Genomic DNA, 19,892 nt, shown 5'->3' with positions numbered 1-19,892 from the left:
TGTGTTTAAAGATTTTATTTATTTATTTGAGAGAGAGAGAGCATGCGGAAGAAAGCACAAGTGAGGTAGGGTGGGTGGGAGGAATAGCAGAGGGTGAAACAGATTCCCCACTGAGCAGGGACCTGGATGCAGGACCTGATCCCTGGACCCTGTACCATGACTGGAGGCAGAGGCAGATGCTTCACTGCCTGACCCATCTACATGTCCCAAATCTGTGTTTTTATGCTAGGTTTGAGGCAGAGTGGAAAGTCGTGGAATGAGAGAGTAGGGCACAGGGTATGAGGTAAGTTTAGCAAACAGGGAAATTTTGCAAGCCTCTTTGGATTCTTCTCAGCGTCTCTTTTTCTTCAGAGATAAAGATGCTCCTTTTCTCCCACTACAGTTGAGGGCACCTCTCACATGAAGTTTTTATGACCTCATTCAGGAGTGAAGGGCAAGTGGTATGAGGGTGTGGCTGGAGGTAGGGAAGGGATCAGAGAGAGTCCTTCACAGTTAGCCTTTTTCTCAGTATTCTCTATGCCACCGTGCCATATTTTGGGATATGGGGTCCAGAACCCCATCATAACGCTAAACTGTATGACACAATTGAAAAATCCTTCACTATGTTTGATGTAAGTGAAAACCCTAAACACAAAATGGATTTGAGAAACCTAGCTTTTATTCCATCTTTACTCTAATTCATGTCATTTATCTGATATGGGGTTTTTTGGGTGGTAATCTACCAATTTCTTCATTCAGTAGCAACAACAGTTGTTGGCCACAAAGGATAGTTGTGAAACTTATAAATCATTTTGATAAAAGATCTGTTACCTAGTATGCACCTCTGATTTTTTATTGTCATAGAAAGTGGTGGGTACTTTACCATATATTTAATAGGGAAATAACTCATATTATCTGAAATATTGTTATCTTGATGTGAAAGGTACTTTTTTTTTTAAAGATTTTTATTTATTTGACAGAGAGAAATCACAAGTAGACGGAGAGGCAGGCAGAGAGAGAGAGAGGGAAGCAGGCTCCCTGCTGAGCAGCGAGCCCGATGCGGGACTCGATCCCAGGACCCTGAGATCATGACCTGAGCCGAAGGCAGCGGCTTAACCCACTGAGCCACCCAGGCGCCCCGATATGAAAGATACTTTAATAACGAAGGAGTTACTATACAATTATAGGTATATCATTACTGGTATTTTAAGTGTATTATCAGAGTATTAGTAATAATAATCAAAAGTCAGAATTAGAAAGCCTAAACACTGAGCTTTTTTGAAAAATAATGACTAACAATATATAATATAAGCAATTTATAGTTAACTCTTAAATCATTACCCTAAAATATTACAGTATACACAGATTTTTATTTAATAGATTCACACCATTTCAGATGTATATATGTTAAAAAGTAGTTGAAGTGTCCCTTTCACTCTCCCCAGCTTTTCTTGCCAAAGGTAAACTTTGCCAGTGCAACTTTTTGTCATTTTGCAATGCAAGGTGTAAACCTTAATAAATTATGGTGCTTGTTGGTGATATTCAATATTTTTTGTATCCAAAAATCTCTTTAAAAAGTTAAAAAGGAAGAGCAGAGAGGTTAGTGAACAACATTTATGTTCACCATTCTAAATTTCTTGTTTTTGCTCCTTTTTTTTTTAAGGAGTAAAACAAAGTTAGTCTGTAATATGTATTCAAAGAAATGTAAATACTATATACATTTGAAAAAAATTACCCAAAATTATATTATTTTATCTTTTATTTCACCTTTTTCTATTCAAAATTTATCTGTTGCTGATGGCTACAGTTTGTTCATTCTGAATATTTAAAATTTTCACATTTCCTTTAAAAATACTTATTTTTTAAATTAGATGTTTAGGTATGTGTGTTAGGAAAACACAAATTAACTGCTTTCTGAAAAAAATAAGTTCCTGAGATTTCCTTTCAACAATACTTTGGAAACACAGATAAAATTACTTCCTGTCTCTCAGTTTCCTGTATCCATGGCAACCTCTGTTTTACACACTGACTGTGGAGGAACCAATGTGAAGAGTGGTGTTTCCTGAGCAAACTGTGACTTCAAAAAAAAAAGAGAGAGGAAAAAAAAAGGTGGAGGGGTGGAGGTCAACAGTGCCACAGAAAGAAATGGAGTTTAGAAATGTCGCTCTTCAGATTTAGAAAGAAAACCTTTACTCGAATCAGCCGAGTGTCAATAATACGAATTTCCTGGTTTCGGTAAGATTATTTATTTACATATAAACTTTTAACTGAAATGGAAAATAATTTGCTTTTGTGAAAAGCTATAGTTCAGAGTTTAATTGCTTTCGTGTAGTGAGTTTGTAGTTTCATAAATTATAATATTTAATTGATACTAAATTTAATTTGGTAAAGGGACATATTATTTCCAAAGACCATTATCCCTACCTCATCATTTGTCACTTTTGTTATTGTCAGTTGTAATGTTTTAAATGAGCTTTAGCAAACATACTGTTTTGCAGTTCATTAAATTTAAATTATCATTTTGTCAAGCAGTGGATTAATGGCCTGGAGGTTTTAATCCTAGAACACCTTCCAAACTCATATATTATGCTATCACCATAGTACAGTTGATAATATTTAGTATTGTTGGCTGATACTAATAAAAATAAAAGAATACAGAATTTTTATTATTATATGTAGCACTATAATTTTGAGAACTTATTGATGATTTAAAGTTTTACCTTCTTTTTTTATAGCCAATTCTGATATGAACAGAAAAAACAAGAACAGGGCTATGTGTGGATTACATTTTTCTCTGCCTTGCCTACGACTTTTTCTACTTGTTACCTGTTATCTTCTATTCTTATTACATAAAGAGATTCTTGGATGTTCGTCTGTTTGCCAGCTCTGCACTGGGAGACATATTAACTGCCGTAACATAGGCCTTTCAAGTATTCCTAAGAATTTTCCTGAAAGTACAGTTTTTCTGTATCTGACTGGAAACAATATATCTCACATTAATGAGGGTGAATTAACAGGACTTCATTCTCTTGTAGCATTGTATTTGGATAATTCTCACATTGCGTATGTGCATCCAAAAGCTTTTGTTCAGCTGAGGCATCTATATTTTCTATATCTAAATAATAATTTTATGAAGCGCTTGGATCCTGGAATATTTGAGGGACTTTCCAATCTTCGTACTTTGTATTTACAGTCTAATCAAGTAGCTTTTGTTCCAAGAGGAGTATTTAATGATTTAGTTTCAGTACAGTACTTAAATCTACAAAAGAATCGCCTAACTATCCTGGGGAGTGGTACCTTTTTTGGCATGATTGCTCTTCGGATACTTGATTTATCAAACAATAGAATTTTGAGGATATCAGACTTAGGCTTTCAACATCTTGGAAACCTGGATTGTTTGTATCTAGAAGGTAATAATTTAACAAAAGTACCGTCAAATGCTTTTGAAGTACTTAAGAGCCTTAAAAGACTTTCTTTGTCTCATAACCATATTGAAGCAATACAGCCCTTTGCATTTAAAGGACTTGTCAACTTGGAGTACCTCCTTCTGAAAAATTCAAGAATTCAAAATGTTGCTAGGGATGGGTTTAGTGGAATTAATAATCTTAAACATTTGATCTTAAGTCATAATAATTTAGAAAATTTAAATTCTGACACATTTAGCTTGTTAAAGAATTTAATTTACCTTAAGTTAGATAGAAACAGAATAATCAGCATTGATAATGATACGTTTGAAAACATGGGAGCATCTTTGAAGATCCTTAATCTGTCATTTAATAATCTTACAGACTTACATCCAAGGGTCCTTAAGCCATTGTCTTCACTGACTCATCTTCAGGCAAATTCTAATCCTTGGGAATGTAACTGCAAACTCTTGGGCCTTCGCGACTGGCTAGCATCTTCAGCCATTACGCTAAACATCTATTGTCAGAATCCCCCATCCATGCGTGGCAGAGCATTGCATTTTATTAAGTGGACTGACTTTACAAATTGTGTTACATCTTCAACAAATGTATCCAGAGCTTGGGCTATAAAATCTCTTCATATTCACCACAAGACTACTGCGTTAATGATGGCCTGGCATAAAGTAACCACAAATGGGAAACATTTGGAAAATACTGAGAGCGTTACTTTCTGGGAACGAAGTCGTACTGCACCTGCCAATAGATTTTTTCAAGAGAATACATTTGGTAATCCATTAGAGGCTACTGCAGTGTTACCTGTGCAAATACAGCTTACTTCTTCTGTTAACTTGAACTTGGAAAAAAACAGTGCTCTACCGATTGATGATGCTTCGGTGTCAGGGAAAACATCTCTCATTTGTACACAAGAAGTTGAAAAGTTGAATGAGGCTTTTGACATTTTGCTGGCTTTTTTCATCTTAGCTTGTGTTTTAATCATTTTTTTGATCTACAAAGTTGTTCAATTTAAGCAAAAACTAAAGGCACCAGAAAACTCAGGGGAAAATAGACTTGAATACTACAGCTTTTATCAGTCAGCGAGGTATAATGTAACTGCCTCAATTTGTAACACTTCCCTACGTTCTTTAGAAAGCCCTGGTTTGGAGCAGATTCAGCTTCACAAACAAATTGTTCCTGAAAGTGAGGCACAAGTCATTCTCTTTGAACATTCTGCTTTATAATTCAGCTTAATGTTAGTTACAGGAAAACTTCAGTGCCATGGACATGAATTCAACTGAAGCCTCCTTAAAGATTTACAAATTTTATTTGGAAATATAATGAATTATATGAGCTTAGCATTAATAAATACATGTTTTAATAATTTATGAATACTGTATTCATTCAGCGTATGTCTTCAATAGGTGCTATATTAAGTAATGATACTAACATTTTTGTGTACTAAGCACTATGTTAGTAAATACTTCATATTTTCACATTTATCCTTAAAAAACCTTGTAACTATCTACATTTTACAGGTAGGGAACGCTAGGGAAAGTGAACTTAAGAAATTGTGCCAAATTCTATTTATGACACTTTTTAGGTCTGTCTGACTCTAGGGCACATGCTTTTCATTGCATGCTATGCTGCTGTCTAGGTGCTAATTGTGAACAACATAGGCATGGCTCCTATTCTTGGTAGAACTTGAAATCTAGAGGAGGCACATGGTTTCTCTATGGGATGGTAAGTATTGCAGGCGGAGGTGCTACTGAGTATAACATCAAGTGGAAGTGTTAGGTGGCTTTTTGAGAACAATGACACTGAGACTGGATCATGAAGGATAAGCAGAAATGAAAAGAGTTGAGTAATAGGTAGAGGTAACTTCGTATCACAGAAGTCAAAGAAAGAGAAAGAATGCTGCTTTTCATGAAGTAACATTCAGTGTGACCAGTTATGAGTGGTGGTGTAAGATTTGCAGCTGGAGAGAGATACCAGATGGTGAAGGATATTGTAATTTAATATTTTCCTTAGAGCAGCAGGGAGCCATGGAAGGATTTGAAATAGTGGAATGACTTAATCAGATTTACTGTTTACAGGGTAATTTCTTTCTGGAAAGAGCAATGAGACTAGATGCAGAGTTAATTGAGTGGGAATTTGCGTCACCAATCCCGGGGTGAGGTACCAGAGACCTGTGGCAGAGTATTGGCAAAGAGAATGGATGGATGGATTCTGGAGCTTGGTGGTTGGCTAAGGGGTGGCAAGTAAGGGATAAATCAAAGATGGTAATTTTTTGGCTTAGGCAGCATTTGGTTGCATTTAATGAACAAAGGAATCAAAAGGACTGGGGATATGGGTGGGGACAAAATAATGAGTTCAATTTTGGATACATTGAATTTGAGATACACATCTGATCTCCAAGTGGAAATATCCCCAAAGCAGAAGATTACAGGAGAGATCTGTCTAGTAAAGGTCAATAATTTGTAAACTTCCATTTGTCTAGTACACCAGAAGTATATGATCCTCTCTTAATAACATCAACCATTTGAGTCATGACTTTGGGAGACAGGTAAGTGAGGAAAAATAAGATGAAAGAGCCCCCAGGAGATGTTAGTGGCCTTGATTGGGAATCTTTAATGTAAATAGATGGTAATTCAAGCCATGGAGACTATGTATGGATTATCTTTATTAGTATAAATTCATACTGTGTAGAATATTGGGCATATAGTAAGTGCCCATCCTTGATCTATTAACAGAGACCTGAACTACGAATACGTGTTAAAAATTTTCCCTTGAATGTTACGTATTTCATGTTTGTGCTGTCCTTCCTCTTCCCCCACATTTCTCTTTTTTATTATTAAAAGTTAATACTTCCTGTATAAAATTAGCCTGAAACAGTCTGGGAGTATTTAAACCAAGTGGTAATTATTGAGTCTGTATTGTGAACCTGAGGTAATGATAAGAATGATTGTGTTGTCCCATATACCTTAAGGTGGTGCTTCTCAAACCCAGAATCACCTGGGTTGTTAAAATACAGATTGTTGCCCCCCACCCCTCCCAGAATTCTTTATTCAGTAGGTCTGGAGTGGGGCCTGTTGAGTGTGTGTGTGGGTAAGTTTGCTGATAGTGCTGGTCTGGGGATCATGGCTTTGAGATTATACTAGAAATTTCAGAGAAATTAAAGCCACATCTCTCCGCCCTCCCCGCTTCCCCACTACCCCACCACCCCTACAAGAGTTTTCATTGTTCTTTTCCCTGTCTAGTTTAAAGCTTTGTCCTTGGTTGTGATTATAGGAGATAACCTGAATACATTTAAATAAATCTGTTCTTACATAAATTACTTATTTCATTGGGGAAAGATACGTGGTATTTGTTTCACCTTGAAAATGTTTTTAGTAATACACTTCTATTGTTGTTGTATCCACACAATTCTAGTTAAGTTTTTTATTTAATTACTGAAAGTACATGCTCTTTGGAAAAAGGACTTCAGAGAATACAGAGATACTTAAAATGAAAGGTGAAAACTCTTCCATGTCTCCCTTCTCCACCACCTAGACTACACTCTCTTGAAGATGTTAGAAGCAGCCTAGGTGGTTATTTGGAGTTAGGAAATATCCATAAACAAAGTATTTATCTTGACCTTACCGAAAAACGCCCCCAAATTTGAAGAAGGAAATTTAGAAATTTTATCAAGATTTAAAAAATTTTTATGTATAACTTATAATTGATGACTGATGTAGGCTCAACTAGAAAATTTTAATCTTATTAATATTGTTTTATATATGGAGTTGTAGTTGCATATGGTGGTATTCATTAAGTACTCATTCCAGTTTCTGTCAGCAGCTTTTTTAAAAATGTTAGGTCATATGACACTGTTGTTTGATAGTTGCACAATTTAAAAACTTACTTAAGATAAAATTGATTTGAAGTGATAATATGCATAAAAAGTTTAAGCAGTATAATTTGTGCATATGATTGTTTCACATTTTAGGCAGCACCACCTCAAACAGCAAAGTTTAAACTAAGTAATATTCTCAATTAATACAGGTGAAGAAACTTTTCTCAAGATTACTATGTTTCTCTACTGTTTACTAAAGTTTTCTGATGAGAGCACAGAAGAATAAATTGGTTGTGTTTTTTGATAGTTTTATATACCGATCCATTTTTTTTTTCCCACTGACTTCTGTAAAAGTTTGGTAAGGTTCCAAGGCATTCCTAAAAAGCTCCCCTTTATCCTTTCCCCATAACAAATGAGAGGTATAGAACTCAACTACCATTTATTTATAACAGTATACTTTTTAATACATTTAAAATTCCAGTTTGGAATTTCAGAAATATGTATCTCACTTCTGGGATAATTGGGAACTTACTCCCAGTTCCCTTCTAGCATTGGAGTAGAGATGTTTGATGTCAGATTGTCCTTGAGGACTTGATTGTTAAGAAGAGACACCTCAACAAGAGTAAGCAGGAAATCAGGAATGTCCCAGGTGATGGAGTGGGGAAGCCTGGGTAAGATGTCTCGTGGGCTTTTGGAGGCGAGGGGCTTGCCACTGTTGTTAGACAAAGACAATGTTGGGGCACGATAAGGGTGGACATTGTTTGAGAGTGAGGGAATTGTATAGAATTCACTGTAGCAGGGAAAGAAGATTTTTGGATACCTCTTTGTTCTCCATCAACTTTGTACTCTCAGTGGAGTTCTCGACTTTCTCCTACATAAAGTGCCAGGGTTACACACTTCTCTTACCTGTGTCTTGAGTCAGCAAGCATTTTTACTCAATTATCTTATCTCCATTAAAACAATAACCGTAAAATATGCCATATTTGTTTTAAAGGGTCACAAAATGGGAGAAAAAGGGCTAGGGAACCTTTTACAAGGTTCTGAAAAACAGCTTTAATGCTAGGCCTTCCTAGCAAATTGGTCTCACGAGAACATAACCCATGTCCTTACGATAAGGATCGCACACCTTTACTTGCCTTTGTTACCAAAGTCCTCTTTTGATCATGTAACACTTTTCCAGTGTACGTTCTTTTTATTTTGGTCTGGGCTGTGCAACATATAACAATTCTCTAGGAATGTAACTCCAAGCCGTGAATATCTTTTCATATGACTTTAGTGACAGCAGAGTTGGCTTTTTTGTTTGTCCTGTCCCATATTCATGATTATCTTGTATTTATTTATTGTATAGTTTTATCAGCAACAATACCAAGCATTTACAAATGGTAAGGTCAGATACCCACCCTCGTTATTATGAAATCTCTATTAAGTTCTCTTATATCCCTTTTTAAAAATGAAGAACCACTCTATCAAATGACTCCTGTAAGCATTCAAAACAAGTATTGCTGTGGTTTTCAGCCTAATGTTTTTCCCACATAGTGCTCTATCATTCATTTGTCATCTTTTGATGGAAACTTAGTTTTATCATTGGGTATTGTTCTTAAAGCATAGTCTTTTCTTTTGAAAGTCTCGGAAGGTGGCAGTTTTTTCTCATGGCATCATACATGGATTGGTAGAGTTTTTCTTACTATCTTAAAGATTACGGGTTGCTTTGTTTTGCTTGTGTATGTGCACTCCAAAAATTAATGGAGGGAATAGTTGATAATATAAAGACTTTTTTATTTTTTATTTTTAAAAAATATTTTATTTACTCATTCGACAGAGATCACAAGTAGGCAGAGAGGCAGGCAGAGAGACAGAGGGGGAGGCACACTCCTGGCTGAGCAGAGAGCAGGACATGGGGCTCAATCCCAGGACCCTGAGATCACGACCAAAGCCAAAGGCAGAGGCTCAACCCACTGAGCCACCGAGGTGCCTCTAAAAAGCCTTTTTAAAGATTATTGTTGGATTTTTAAAAATCCTACTTTCATTTTAAAACAACTTAGTGAATTTCCACTAAGAATTTTTTATCCTATTTCCTTGCCACTATTTTTCAAGGGAACTAGATGTATTAACACTCTTTTCCATGACCATGTAGAGAATTACTGTATAGAAAGAATATATGTTTCCATCTACGTGACAAAAGTATTTTCAGCTAGCTAAATCCTGGAAAATATCTAGAGAGGAAAAAAACTAATTTTAGTGTAAATGTCACCACTTTTGTGGCCTCCGGTGTGGTAGAAAGTCTGGAATAAGACTGTTTAGTCAGGTCTTTCTTATTTTGCCCTTTTCTTTAAATAAACTGCCGTTTATTGTTTATTGCTTACTAATCCTAAAGTATAAGCAGAGAAGTGTCGTTAAGAGAATATTTTATTTGTTGTGGTTTTTAATGCTTAAATCTTATTATTTTCTTAAATTACCCTAACTTTAGTAACCTACTATATTTAAGATACAAGAATGTACGAGTGACTTCAAATATTAATCATTTGTATGTGAGGTATGAATAGTGTAGTTGTGGTCTGGTTAGGTTAGAGAAAATGCTATTTATTTATGTCTTGGACTTCCTATGAAAAACTGTTAAATCATCAATTTTTGATTAGAGAACTGTTCAGAATAAGTAATTGAAAATTTTGTGTTTCTGCATGCCTGTTTTCTTCCCAGGTCCAAGGGGATGAAGATAAGATACAAATAGATCAATCCATCACTTAGAAAGTGTAAAATCCATGGTCTTTGGTGAATAGATCATTTTTCTGAAAAGTAGAACTATAAAATGCTCACTGTAAAAATGCTAATAAAAATTGGACAGTTAGAAACTAGAGTCCTGTTCATATTCAATGTAATATTTATTGTTTGGGCTGATCAAATGAATATTAGAAATTTCATTTATTTATGCCTTTGGGAACTAAAAGTTTTATTCTTCTTTTCAAGGGTGGTTTGTTTTCTGAACCCTTGTGGTTAGGTTCATAATTACACAAAAGGATAGAAATATCTTAAGCCAGCATAGTTTTTAAGTTGATTCAATAAACACAAAGATGGATTGATTTTTTTTCTTTAGTATTTCGTTTTCAGAATCACACTGCATGAAGTTTCTGCAACTCAGTCTACAGATACTGTTATATACCCAGAAAATGCCTTAAGATGCCAATAATAAAACAAGATTAAGAACTGTAGTTTTACTCATGTGAATTTAACAGAAAAAAAAAAAGTTTACTGAAAACTATGTGGAATTGTTTAAATGGTCAAATAATATTTAGTATAGAATTTCAAGCCCTCATCTATTTAATGTTTATATATGTGTAACATCACTTATAACACACTTGAATAACCAAACAAACGGATGTTTATAAAAGCTTATCTTCTTTCGTAGTTTGTAACTTGTGTCTATGTGAATACATTAATATATCTACCAAGTATGTGCAATAAGAAAAGGAAAAGTGTTTGTGACAAAGAAAAAGAAGAACCATGTTCAGGTTACCAGTACTTTTTTCCCGTCGCTTTTACTTTCATTCTCTTCTTTCATCTTCAATGTTAAACTTGTCTTGTGTTGTCTGTAATATTTCAGAAATAGTTTACAACACAGCCACCTTCTGCTCTACTTTCTGCCTCATGTTTAGTGTAATCAATTGTAATATGTTATCTATAATTCAACTATCCATACTTGTAGTTTCCAAAAGAGATGAGCACAAATAATATTACAAAAATAAAATGAGGGAGGGCAGTTCTTTTTTTTTTTTTTTTTTTTTAAAGATTTATTTTATTTATTTGACAGACAGAGATCAGACGTTGGCGAGAGGCAGGCAGAGAGAGAGGAGGAAACAGGCTTCCCACAGAGCAGAGAGCCCGATGCGGGGCTCGATTCCAGGACCCTGGGATCATGACCCGAGCCGAAGGCAGCGGCTTAATCCACTGAGCCACCCAGGCGCCCTGGGAGGGCAGTTCTTGAGCCCTGGGGATCATTAATTCCCATGATTATTTATCCCAGGTCACATCATGTCCTGTGGGACATAAAAAAATAAAACATGGGCCGTGTTTAAAGATTTTATTTATTTGAGAGAGAGAGAGAGAGAGATCACAAGTAGGCAGAGAGGCAGGCAGAGAGAGAGAGCAGAGCAGAGCAGAGGGCCCAATGGGGGACTCTCCCCCAGGACCCTGGGACCATGACTTGAGCTGAAGGCAGAGGCTTTAACCCATTGAGCCACCCAGGTGACATGGGCTGTGTTTAAAGTTAATGGAGAGTCTTAGAGCAGGTGTGTAGAGATGAGCAAATAAAGAACATTAGGAGAAAACTAGATGGCACATGAGTTGCATGCTAAATGAGTAGTGCTGACATTTTATGCTACTGCAAATTCCAAGGACAGAGTGCTCAGTTAACAGTGGTGTGGCCAGAGAAGGGCTGTAAAGGAAGTGTGAATTAAGGCGAATAGAAAAAGGAGGAAGAGCATTGTGAGGGGCAGGAAGGGAGTAAGCAGATATGAGTTAGCAGCTATTATATTCAAGAGGTTAATGACTTAATTGCCTGAAAGCCATGAAAGGAGGAGCAACTTGTGAAAGGTGGGGTTGTTTGATGTTGAAGTTCTTGATCTCCCCCTGAAAATTCTTAAGGAGAAAGCATGAAATTTAAGAGACTGGAGTAGAAAGCATCCATTTGCCTCCTTGAAGTCCTCAGTAATGAAGTGAGTAGGATCTGTTGGATCCCATTTAACCTTGTAAAATGAAAATAAATTTTTATCAAAATTGGGATTGATTGATTTTTTGTGCAAAGTGGGTTAACTTGGATTGCTAAGATCTCAAGTGATGGTAGAATAATCAAGATTCTGGGGATCACTGATGAGAATTAGAGAGTGATAATTTGCCGGTGTTTCTTTAACTCCGTTCAGGGGACTGGATCCTCTCCCTTCAGACAAGTGCCTCTTTGTATGTCAGAAATATCCATTAAATGGAGAAAAGTACTTACTCAGGATATCATACTTTAAAAGAAAAAAAAAAAACTCATTTGTTGCTTGTTTTCTTTGTCCTTTCTGCCAATTTTTTAGTCCATCATGGATGGACACTTAAGTTGTTTCCATAATGTTGCTGTTGTAAATTATGCTGCAGTAAACATCTGGGTGCATGTGTCTTTACAAATTAGTGTTTGCATATTCTTTTGCTTAAATAGTAGTAGTGGAATTACTGGATCATATGGTAATTTCATTTTAATTTTTTGAGGAGCATCCATACTGTTTTCCACAGTGGCTCTACCAGTTTGCATTCCCATAAACAGTGCGCAGGGATTCTTTTTCCTCCATATCCTTGCCAACATTTGTTTCTTGTGTTTTTGGTTTCAGCCGTGCTTACAGTGACATCTCTCTGTAGTTTTGATTTGCATTTCTCTGATGACTGAGTGATGTTTTCACATGTGTGTTGCATCTTTTCACATGTCTGTTGGCCATGTCTTTGGAGAAATATCCATGCATGTCTTCTACCCATTTTTAATTGGATTATTTTTTTGGTGTTCAATTGTGTAAGTTCTTTATATATTTTGGGTACTAACCCTGTAGGGGATATGTTATTTGCAAATACTTTCTCCCATTCCATAGGTTGCCTTGTAGTTTTGTTGATTATTTCCTTCACTCTTCAGAAGCTTTCTCTTGATGTAGTCTCTCTCTTATTTTTGCTTTTGTTTCTTTTGCCTCAATGTCCGAGAAATTACTACCTCTGCTCTCCTCTAGGAGTTTTATGGTTTTATGGTTTCAGGTCTCACATTTGGGGCCTTAATTCATCTTAACTTGTGCATGGTGTGAGAAAGTGGCCTACTTTCATGCTTTATCATATAGCTGTCCATTTTTCCCATTTACATTTTTTGAGAAGACTGCTCTTTTCATACTGCATGTTCTTGGAGGTAGCCATTTTTTTAATCTCCAGAGTTTACCATGATGTCTAACACATTTTATGGACTCATGGAATGTTGAATAAAATGAATGAATGTGACCGTGGTGGCATATTCACCAAGAAGGTTTGGCAAGGATAATATGACACTCTGATCACTAATTTTTTTTTTATATCAATTAGTATCCTGCTATAAGCCCACCTTTTATTAATACTCATTGAGCCAGTCTTCTGAAATATGACCTTGGGACTATAACAGATTGTAAAGTTTTGTCTGGAATAATCAATAATCAGTTTTGTTTGTTGGTTTTTTACCTCTTAAGTTTTGATTTCTCCACTGTGCTATGGAAGCTGTATATAGACTAGTAGGGAGTTTAGCTATTCCTTTCAGGACTCTAATTGCTGCCTCCTACTTAACGTGAACTCTCAACTTGTTAGTGAACACTTGTTTGAGAGGTTAAGAACCAAGTGAGAGTTAGAATTACATGGTTCCCCCTGCCTGCCTTCACTTCTTCCACATTATATACCAGATTTGATACCAGGTTTGACTGATGTGCACGAGAGGACATTAAAAGATGACACACAGAGAAGGAGGCTTATCAAGTGTTGACTTAGAACTCAAAATGTAGTCCATATGGAAGGGAAAAAACGGGCTGTTTTTAATTTAAAAATGAAACAAAACAATGGGGCACCTTGGTGGCTCAGTTGGTTAAGTGTCCCATCCAACTGTTGATTTTGGCTCAGGTTATGATCTCAGGGTTATGAGACTGAGTCCCATGTCGAGCTCTGTTTTGGGCATGGAGTCTGCCTGAGATTTTCACTCTTCTCCTTCTGTCGCTCCCCACTGTTGCCTTCCTTGATCTCTAAAAGAAGCAAACAAACAAACAAAAACCAAAAAACCCCACCTAATTCTTATCTTTTGTTTAGAGAGGTAATATATACAAGATTAAGTACAGTACCTTCTCTCCTCCCAACCCATTGTTTCATTTCTGTTTTATAGTTCTCATTTGATTTGTTTCCATTTTAAATGTCTAATCACATTTAAAGCATTTAATTCAGAAAGATTTTTATTATAGGAAAACAAGATTGATTCTTAATTTGCAAAAGACAAGGGTTGAGAGAATTATGTGACTAAAGTGATTATTTGATACTCAAAACTTTATAAAAATCCAATGGTAAAAAAAATCTAAAAGCTACATTTTTTAAATGTTACATTTACATATTTGGAGGGAGCATTTTTATAATAAAATGGAGAAAAAAATTTTTTAACTTCTTTCTTACTTTAAATAAATACGTCTTGTGTGTACCAGGAAGTACAAGCCTTTTTTGCCTTTTTGTTATACCTATTATTTGGGGGTACTTCTCCCAAACTGCTTAATGAGTAGAATTAAGGTACATCTTTTTGTGTTGTTTTGTTTCTGTTTTTCGAACTTCAATGCTTTGAAGAGAGTTACTGTGTGACTTCTTTTACTGACCCCAGAATATGGCATGGGTACTCCCATTTCCCCTCTTCAGTCTTTCTTTCTCCTTTTGGCCTTTCTGAGAGTCACCTTCTCCCATCTTCCCATTCAGAGCCTGCTCCTTGACCTTTCTACTTTGGGCTATAGTCCTTTTCCCCTTTTCCAAACTTGGAAGTCTGTGGTTAACCCCTCTGGTACCTAATAAGGTACTCCAGCCCAAGCACAGTTTACCCTGTCTGCCGGAATTTAATCCCTCTCCCATACCTACATCTCTGCTTCCATTGTCCTTCTATGCAGGATGAGTCACATTCCAGTGAGAAACAGTGACTGCCACTAATGGAGGTTGCCTCACTTCCCTTACCCCTACTAGACAGTCATGTGTCCCAGCCCCTCAGCCAGTAGAACTTGAAATCCCACTGGAGGTCGGGGAGGGAACGGGGCAGGTGAACCCCACTGATCACATGACTGATTCCTCCTCCAAGCCTGGATGGGGCATGAATAAGCCAAGCAGAGTTTGGACCTGTATCCTCTGGCCTGTCCCAGTCTGCTTCCATGAGTATCCTTTTCCATTCTTTATTCTAATTTTCTTAACACTTCTTTTTGTCAGTTATTGACTATTTCTAGTTCTTGGCTTTACATAAATTTCAGGTTCCTTAACTCATTAGCTTTCTCTCAGAAGTTTTCAAGCTTTGTTTTGGTTTCAGCAGTGTCCTCTTAACAAAATCACCATTCATGAGAGGGGGTGAAGGAAAGCCTTTTGGCAAGAATTATGTAATCACTAGATTACCCTATTCATGCAGCATTTTGATTATCAAAATCTGCCCTCAACCTTGAAGGCTTGGTGTGGTGAATGTGCATGTCTGTAGAAGTTCGGTGTTCTAGAATTGTATCCTTTATTCTGTTGCTTATTACTTATTACTTTTTTCTAATTATGGCAGAGGTAGAACTTTGTACCTTTTTCTCAGAAACATGTGCCTGTGCTGGTAGCATCATCATTGATCAATATGATAATTTATTGTAAAACCTATGATCAGATGAAATGGTTGTCAAATATATACACTTTTTTCCTCCTTCTGCATTCCTCCCTAAATAACCTTCACCCACTTCATAGACCATGGTTACTTACATTGCCACATATGTGTCAGGAAGATCCATATTCAGTCTTTTGAGAAAATACGCTGTACTCAGAATTCTGTTCCACTGATTTCTTAAGAAATTACGTCCTGAAGGGGTTGATATTTGGAGGTGATATGAGTAGAGAAGGCAGCTGCTTGCGTGGGTTGTCCCTAAAAAGTACTGACAAAGAGGCCTGGTAAACAGCTGTAATTTGGAGGACTTTTGTCTTTTTCAGCTCATCATGATTAGTTGTTGATACCTATCTGGAATGTTCCTGTATTAAAAAGGAATTTCAGAATCTGTCTGCCTTAGAATGCCGTAATGGATTAGTGGCCAATTACTCTGCAGTAGGAAGTGAAAATGTCTATATACCCTCCACATATCTATCATACTTCAGTCCAACCTTCATTTTACTGACAAGGAGACCAATATCTGGAGAACTGAATTAAATAACTTCAGTGGGATCACACAGTTAGTGGGTGAAACTGTAGGCCCAATTTTGGTTTCCTAGATTTTCTTCTAGGGTGTTGTTCCCTGAAATGAATAAAGTAGATTGCATCTGTCTTTCTTAAAAGATTTTTTAAGTTCTTATATAAAGGAAATATAGTAACTTAGAAAATATTTACTCCTGCAATAGGGTACTATATGCACATTAAAATGTATCAGAATATCAACTAGTTATTATTTTGCCCAACTGGTAATTTAGTTGTCTAAAATCTGATCACATTTGAATGTACAGACAAAACTTTGACTTTACAAAGGTGGGAACATGACCCAAAATACAGTAACTTGGTACTTCTTTACTGAACATTTAAAAAAGTAATCATCTGTGTTAATGCAGAATGAGAAACATGGTATTTCTCTTGTAGGAATGATTCTAGAAGGTACCTGGACCTTCTAGATTTATTTAGTTATTTAAAATTTATTCAGCTGGCTTTAAATTCAAAGAGAATAATTTAGTGTTTCAGTGGATGGTTAAGTACTTCCACTTTTTATTTTATTTTATTTTATTTTTTATTCTTTTTTTTTAGTACTTCCACTTTTTAAAAGATTCGTTATTGTATAGTTACATGTAGTAAAGCTCCTTAAGCATTAAGTTTTCACAGATGTACACAGTGTATAAACACTACCATAGTATAAAACACTCCCGTCACCCCAAAAAGTTCTCTTAATGTCCCTTTCTTTAGCAACCACTGAACAGATAATATTTCCTCTCCAGAAAGTCACATAAATGGTATGTAGCATTTTGAGTCCGTTTTATTTCACTTAGCGTAATGTTTTTGAGGTTTATCCAAGTTGTTGTATGTATCTTTAGTTCCTCTTTATTGCTGATAACCATTTCGTTGAGTAAGTATCTGACAGTTTGTCTAGCCATTCACTAGTTGATAGACATTTGGGTCATTTGCAGTTTTGAATTACTATGAATAAATCTACCATAAGAATTTACAGATCTGAGGGTACTTGTTTTGGTCTTGGTTAAATATATGGGAATGGGATTGCTAAGTTTTGTGGAGTGTGTTAATTTTATAAAAACTGCTGGTATAGTTTCTAAAATGGAAATGCCTTTTTAAAGAATTCTTAATAGCCATATATGAGAAGTCCTATTGTTTTTCATCTTTGTAAGCAATTGGTATTGTTTGTCTTCTTAATTTAACTTTTAATTAAAATGTCACTGTGGTTTTAATTTGCATGTCTCTGATGACTAAGTTATGTTGAACATATTTTCAGGTACTCCTATAACACCTTCATAGCTTATTTAGTGAAGTGTCTTGAATTTTTTGCCAATTTTTAAATTGAGTACTTTTTGTTTTTGTTTTTGTTTTGGTGCAAATAGAGTAGTTTTGTTAAAGCACGGTGACATGACCCATGGTCAGAAAGAACTGCAGAGTTATCTTCTTCAGCTTTTATACTTCTTTATTTGTTCTGGATTCAGGTGCTTTCTCACATGTTTTATAAATATTTTATCCAAGTCTGTGACTTGTCTTCTTTCTCTAGGCATTATCTTCAGAAGAATAGAGTTTTTTCCTTGTTTTTGTTGTTGTTTTGTTTTGTTTTAAGATTTTATTTATTTAAGGGGCGCCTGGGTGGCTCAGTGGGTTAAAGCCTCTGCCTTCAGCTTAGGTCATGATCCCAGGGTCCCAGGATCAAGCCCGCATCGGGCTCTCTGCTTAACAGGGAGCCTGCTTCCTCCTCTCTCTCTGCCTGCCACTTTGCCTACTTGTGATCTTTGTCAAATAAATAAATAAATAAATAACCTTAAAAAAATTTTTTTAAAAAGATTTATTTATTTGACAGAGACATAGCGAGAGAGGGAACACAAGCAGGGAGAGTGGGAGGGAGACAAGCAGGGAGCCCAACATGGGGCTTGATCCCAGGACCCTGGGGTCATGACCTGAGCCGAAGGCTCAGGTGCCCAACTACTGAGCCACCCAGGTGCCCCAGAAGAGTAGAGATTTTTAATCTTCAACATTTTTGTATCTTCAACTTTTTAGCTATAAAACCATCTCAGGTCTATTGTAATAAGTTAAAGAATATTAAACCTATTTTTCCTTTCAGATCTGCCTTTTAGTATTTAAACACTAATACTCTAGTGAAAGAGAAAATTTTAATGTTACATGCAAAGGTAAAATTTCTGCTATAAGAAACACATTTTGAAAGTTTTCTTTGTATCTTAGAAGTAAAATTTCTCTTCATGTTTCGGGGGTAATTAGAAAAAGAAAAAGAAAAGAATTACCTGTTAAAATACTCCAATTAAACCTGTTTTGCTTTTCTTTTATTTTAGTGTCATCCAAGATAAATTCTGTGGGATTATAAATATCTCAGTGGAGGGCCTACATGATGTCATGACAGAAGATCCCGAAACAGGAACTTACAAAGAGTAGGTGGATCATTTAATTAATAGCCCTTGATCAGGGGTGGAGTGTGTGTTGGGGGGTAATTAATTATGTCCTGCATGATTTTTGTTCACTACTACCATATAGACATGGTGTCTTTTTTAAATTTTGTCTTCTATAAAGAAAATTTTGTATTTTTTATGCCTCTAATTAGCTTGATCTTGAGACCACCTTTAATTTGTTAAAGTGAAATGACAAATTGGACTTCAACTTTAATAATAATTTTATGATTTGACATTAGGCTTTTATGTTAGCATATAAATGCCTTTAAAAAAAGATTTTATTTATTTGACAGAGACACAACAAGAGAGGAAACACAAGCTCGGGGAGTGGGACACAAGAGGGGGTGGGGGGGGTGGGACAGCAGGGGGGCAGGAGAGGGAGAAGCAGGCCTCCCACTGAGCAGGGAGCCCAATGTGGGGCTCTATCCCTGGACTCTGGGATCATGACTTGAGCCGAAGGCAGACCCTTAATGACTGAGCCACGAAGGCACCCCTGTAAGAGCCTTTTTAAAGATGTTTTGAATATGTTCTTTTTTTTCAATTAATAAAGTTCCCCTGCCCGTTAGGCAAGTTATGGGGAAAAGAGGATTGGTAAACATCTTCTATTTGTATTTGCTTGATAGAAGCATCCCTGGCACCTTTACATATTAGAGTCATGTGGTACTTGACCAGTCTTAAAAGAGAACAGTTAAAATGACATTGTTGGGGGTACCCGGGTGGCTCAGTTAGTTAAGTGTCTGTCTTTGGCTCAGGTCATGATAAAATCTTACGACTATAAATATTGTATATTTATGCATAATATGTGTCAAAGTTTATAACTGTGAAATGTTTAGGATACAATCAAATGTTCCTCGGCCTCTTTGGAGTATATAATTTAGGAGACAGATGTGTCTAATAGCACAATGAAAACGCTAGGAATGAGTAAAGGCACTTACATATGTGTTGAACAAAGCACATGAAACAGTAGAATTCTAGCTTGTGCTCTAATAGCGAAGAAAAAGGCACTGTGTGTTAGAGTCTTCGGGAAGGGATAGGACTTAGAATATAGGAAATGGACATAAATATAGTATGGTATAAGTGGAAGGGATGAGAGTCAGGAAGTTGTTAGAAATAAAGTTGAGAAATGAATGTAGTTTCATTATTTTCAAGATTAGGATACAGAGGCTGAGAAAAGTACAGTGACACAGCAGATAATAGAGGAGTCAAGACTAGGACCATGGTGTTCTGACTCATGATGCCAAGCTCAGCAAGGAAGAAAGTTTTGGTTTGGAAGGGGAAAGTGTTGGGCATAAGGAAAGCAGACTGAC

The 19,892-nt window shown here is 36.2% G+C and overlaps 1 protein-coding gene across 2 annotated transcripts in view; it reads left to right on the top strand.

The window, feature by feature from the left end:
* Positions 1 to 19,892, top strand: part of IPO11 (importin 11) — a 214,048-nt gene that overhangs the window by 152,359 nt on the left and 41,797 nt on the right. The window contains exon 28 of one of the 2 annotated variants that reach the window (XM_044224008.1): positions 18,472 to 18,567. In XM_044224008.1, the coding sequence (XP_044079943.1) occupies positions 18,472 to 18,567 (96 nt within the window). Of the gene's footprint in view, positions 1 to 3,767; positions 3,877 to 18,471; positions 18,568 to 19,892 lie in introns of those variants that run through there. The other variant, XM_044224016.1, reaches the window with a different exon arrangement.

Source organism: Neovison vison, chromosome 1 (genome assembly GCF_020171115.1).
Source record: "Neovison vison isolate M4711 chromosome 1, ASM_NN_V1, whole genome shotgun sequence".
NCBI lineage: Eukaryota > Metazoa > Chordata > Mammalia > Carnivora > Mustelidae > Neogale > Neogale vison.
The sequence above is the reverse complement of the archived record's forward strand: the minus strand, read 5'-3'. Positions and strand labels throughout refer to the sequence as shown.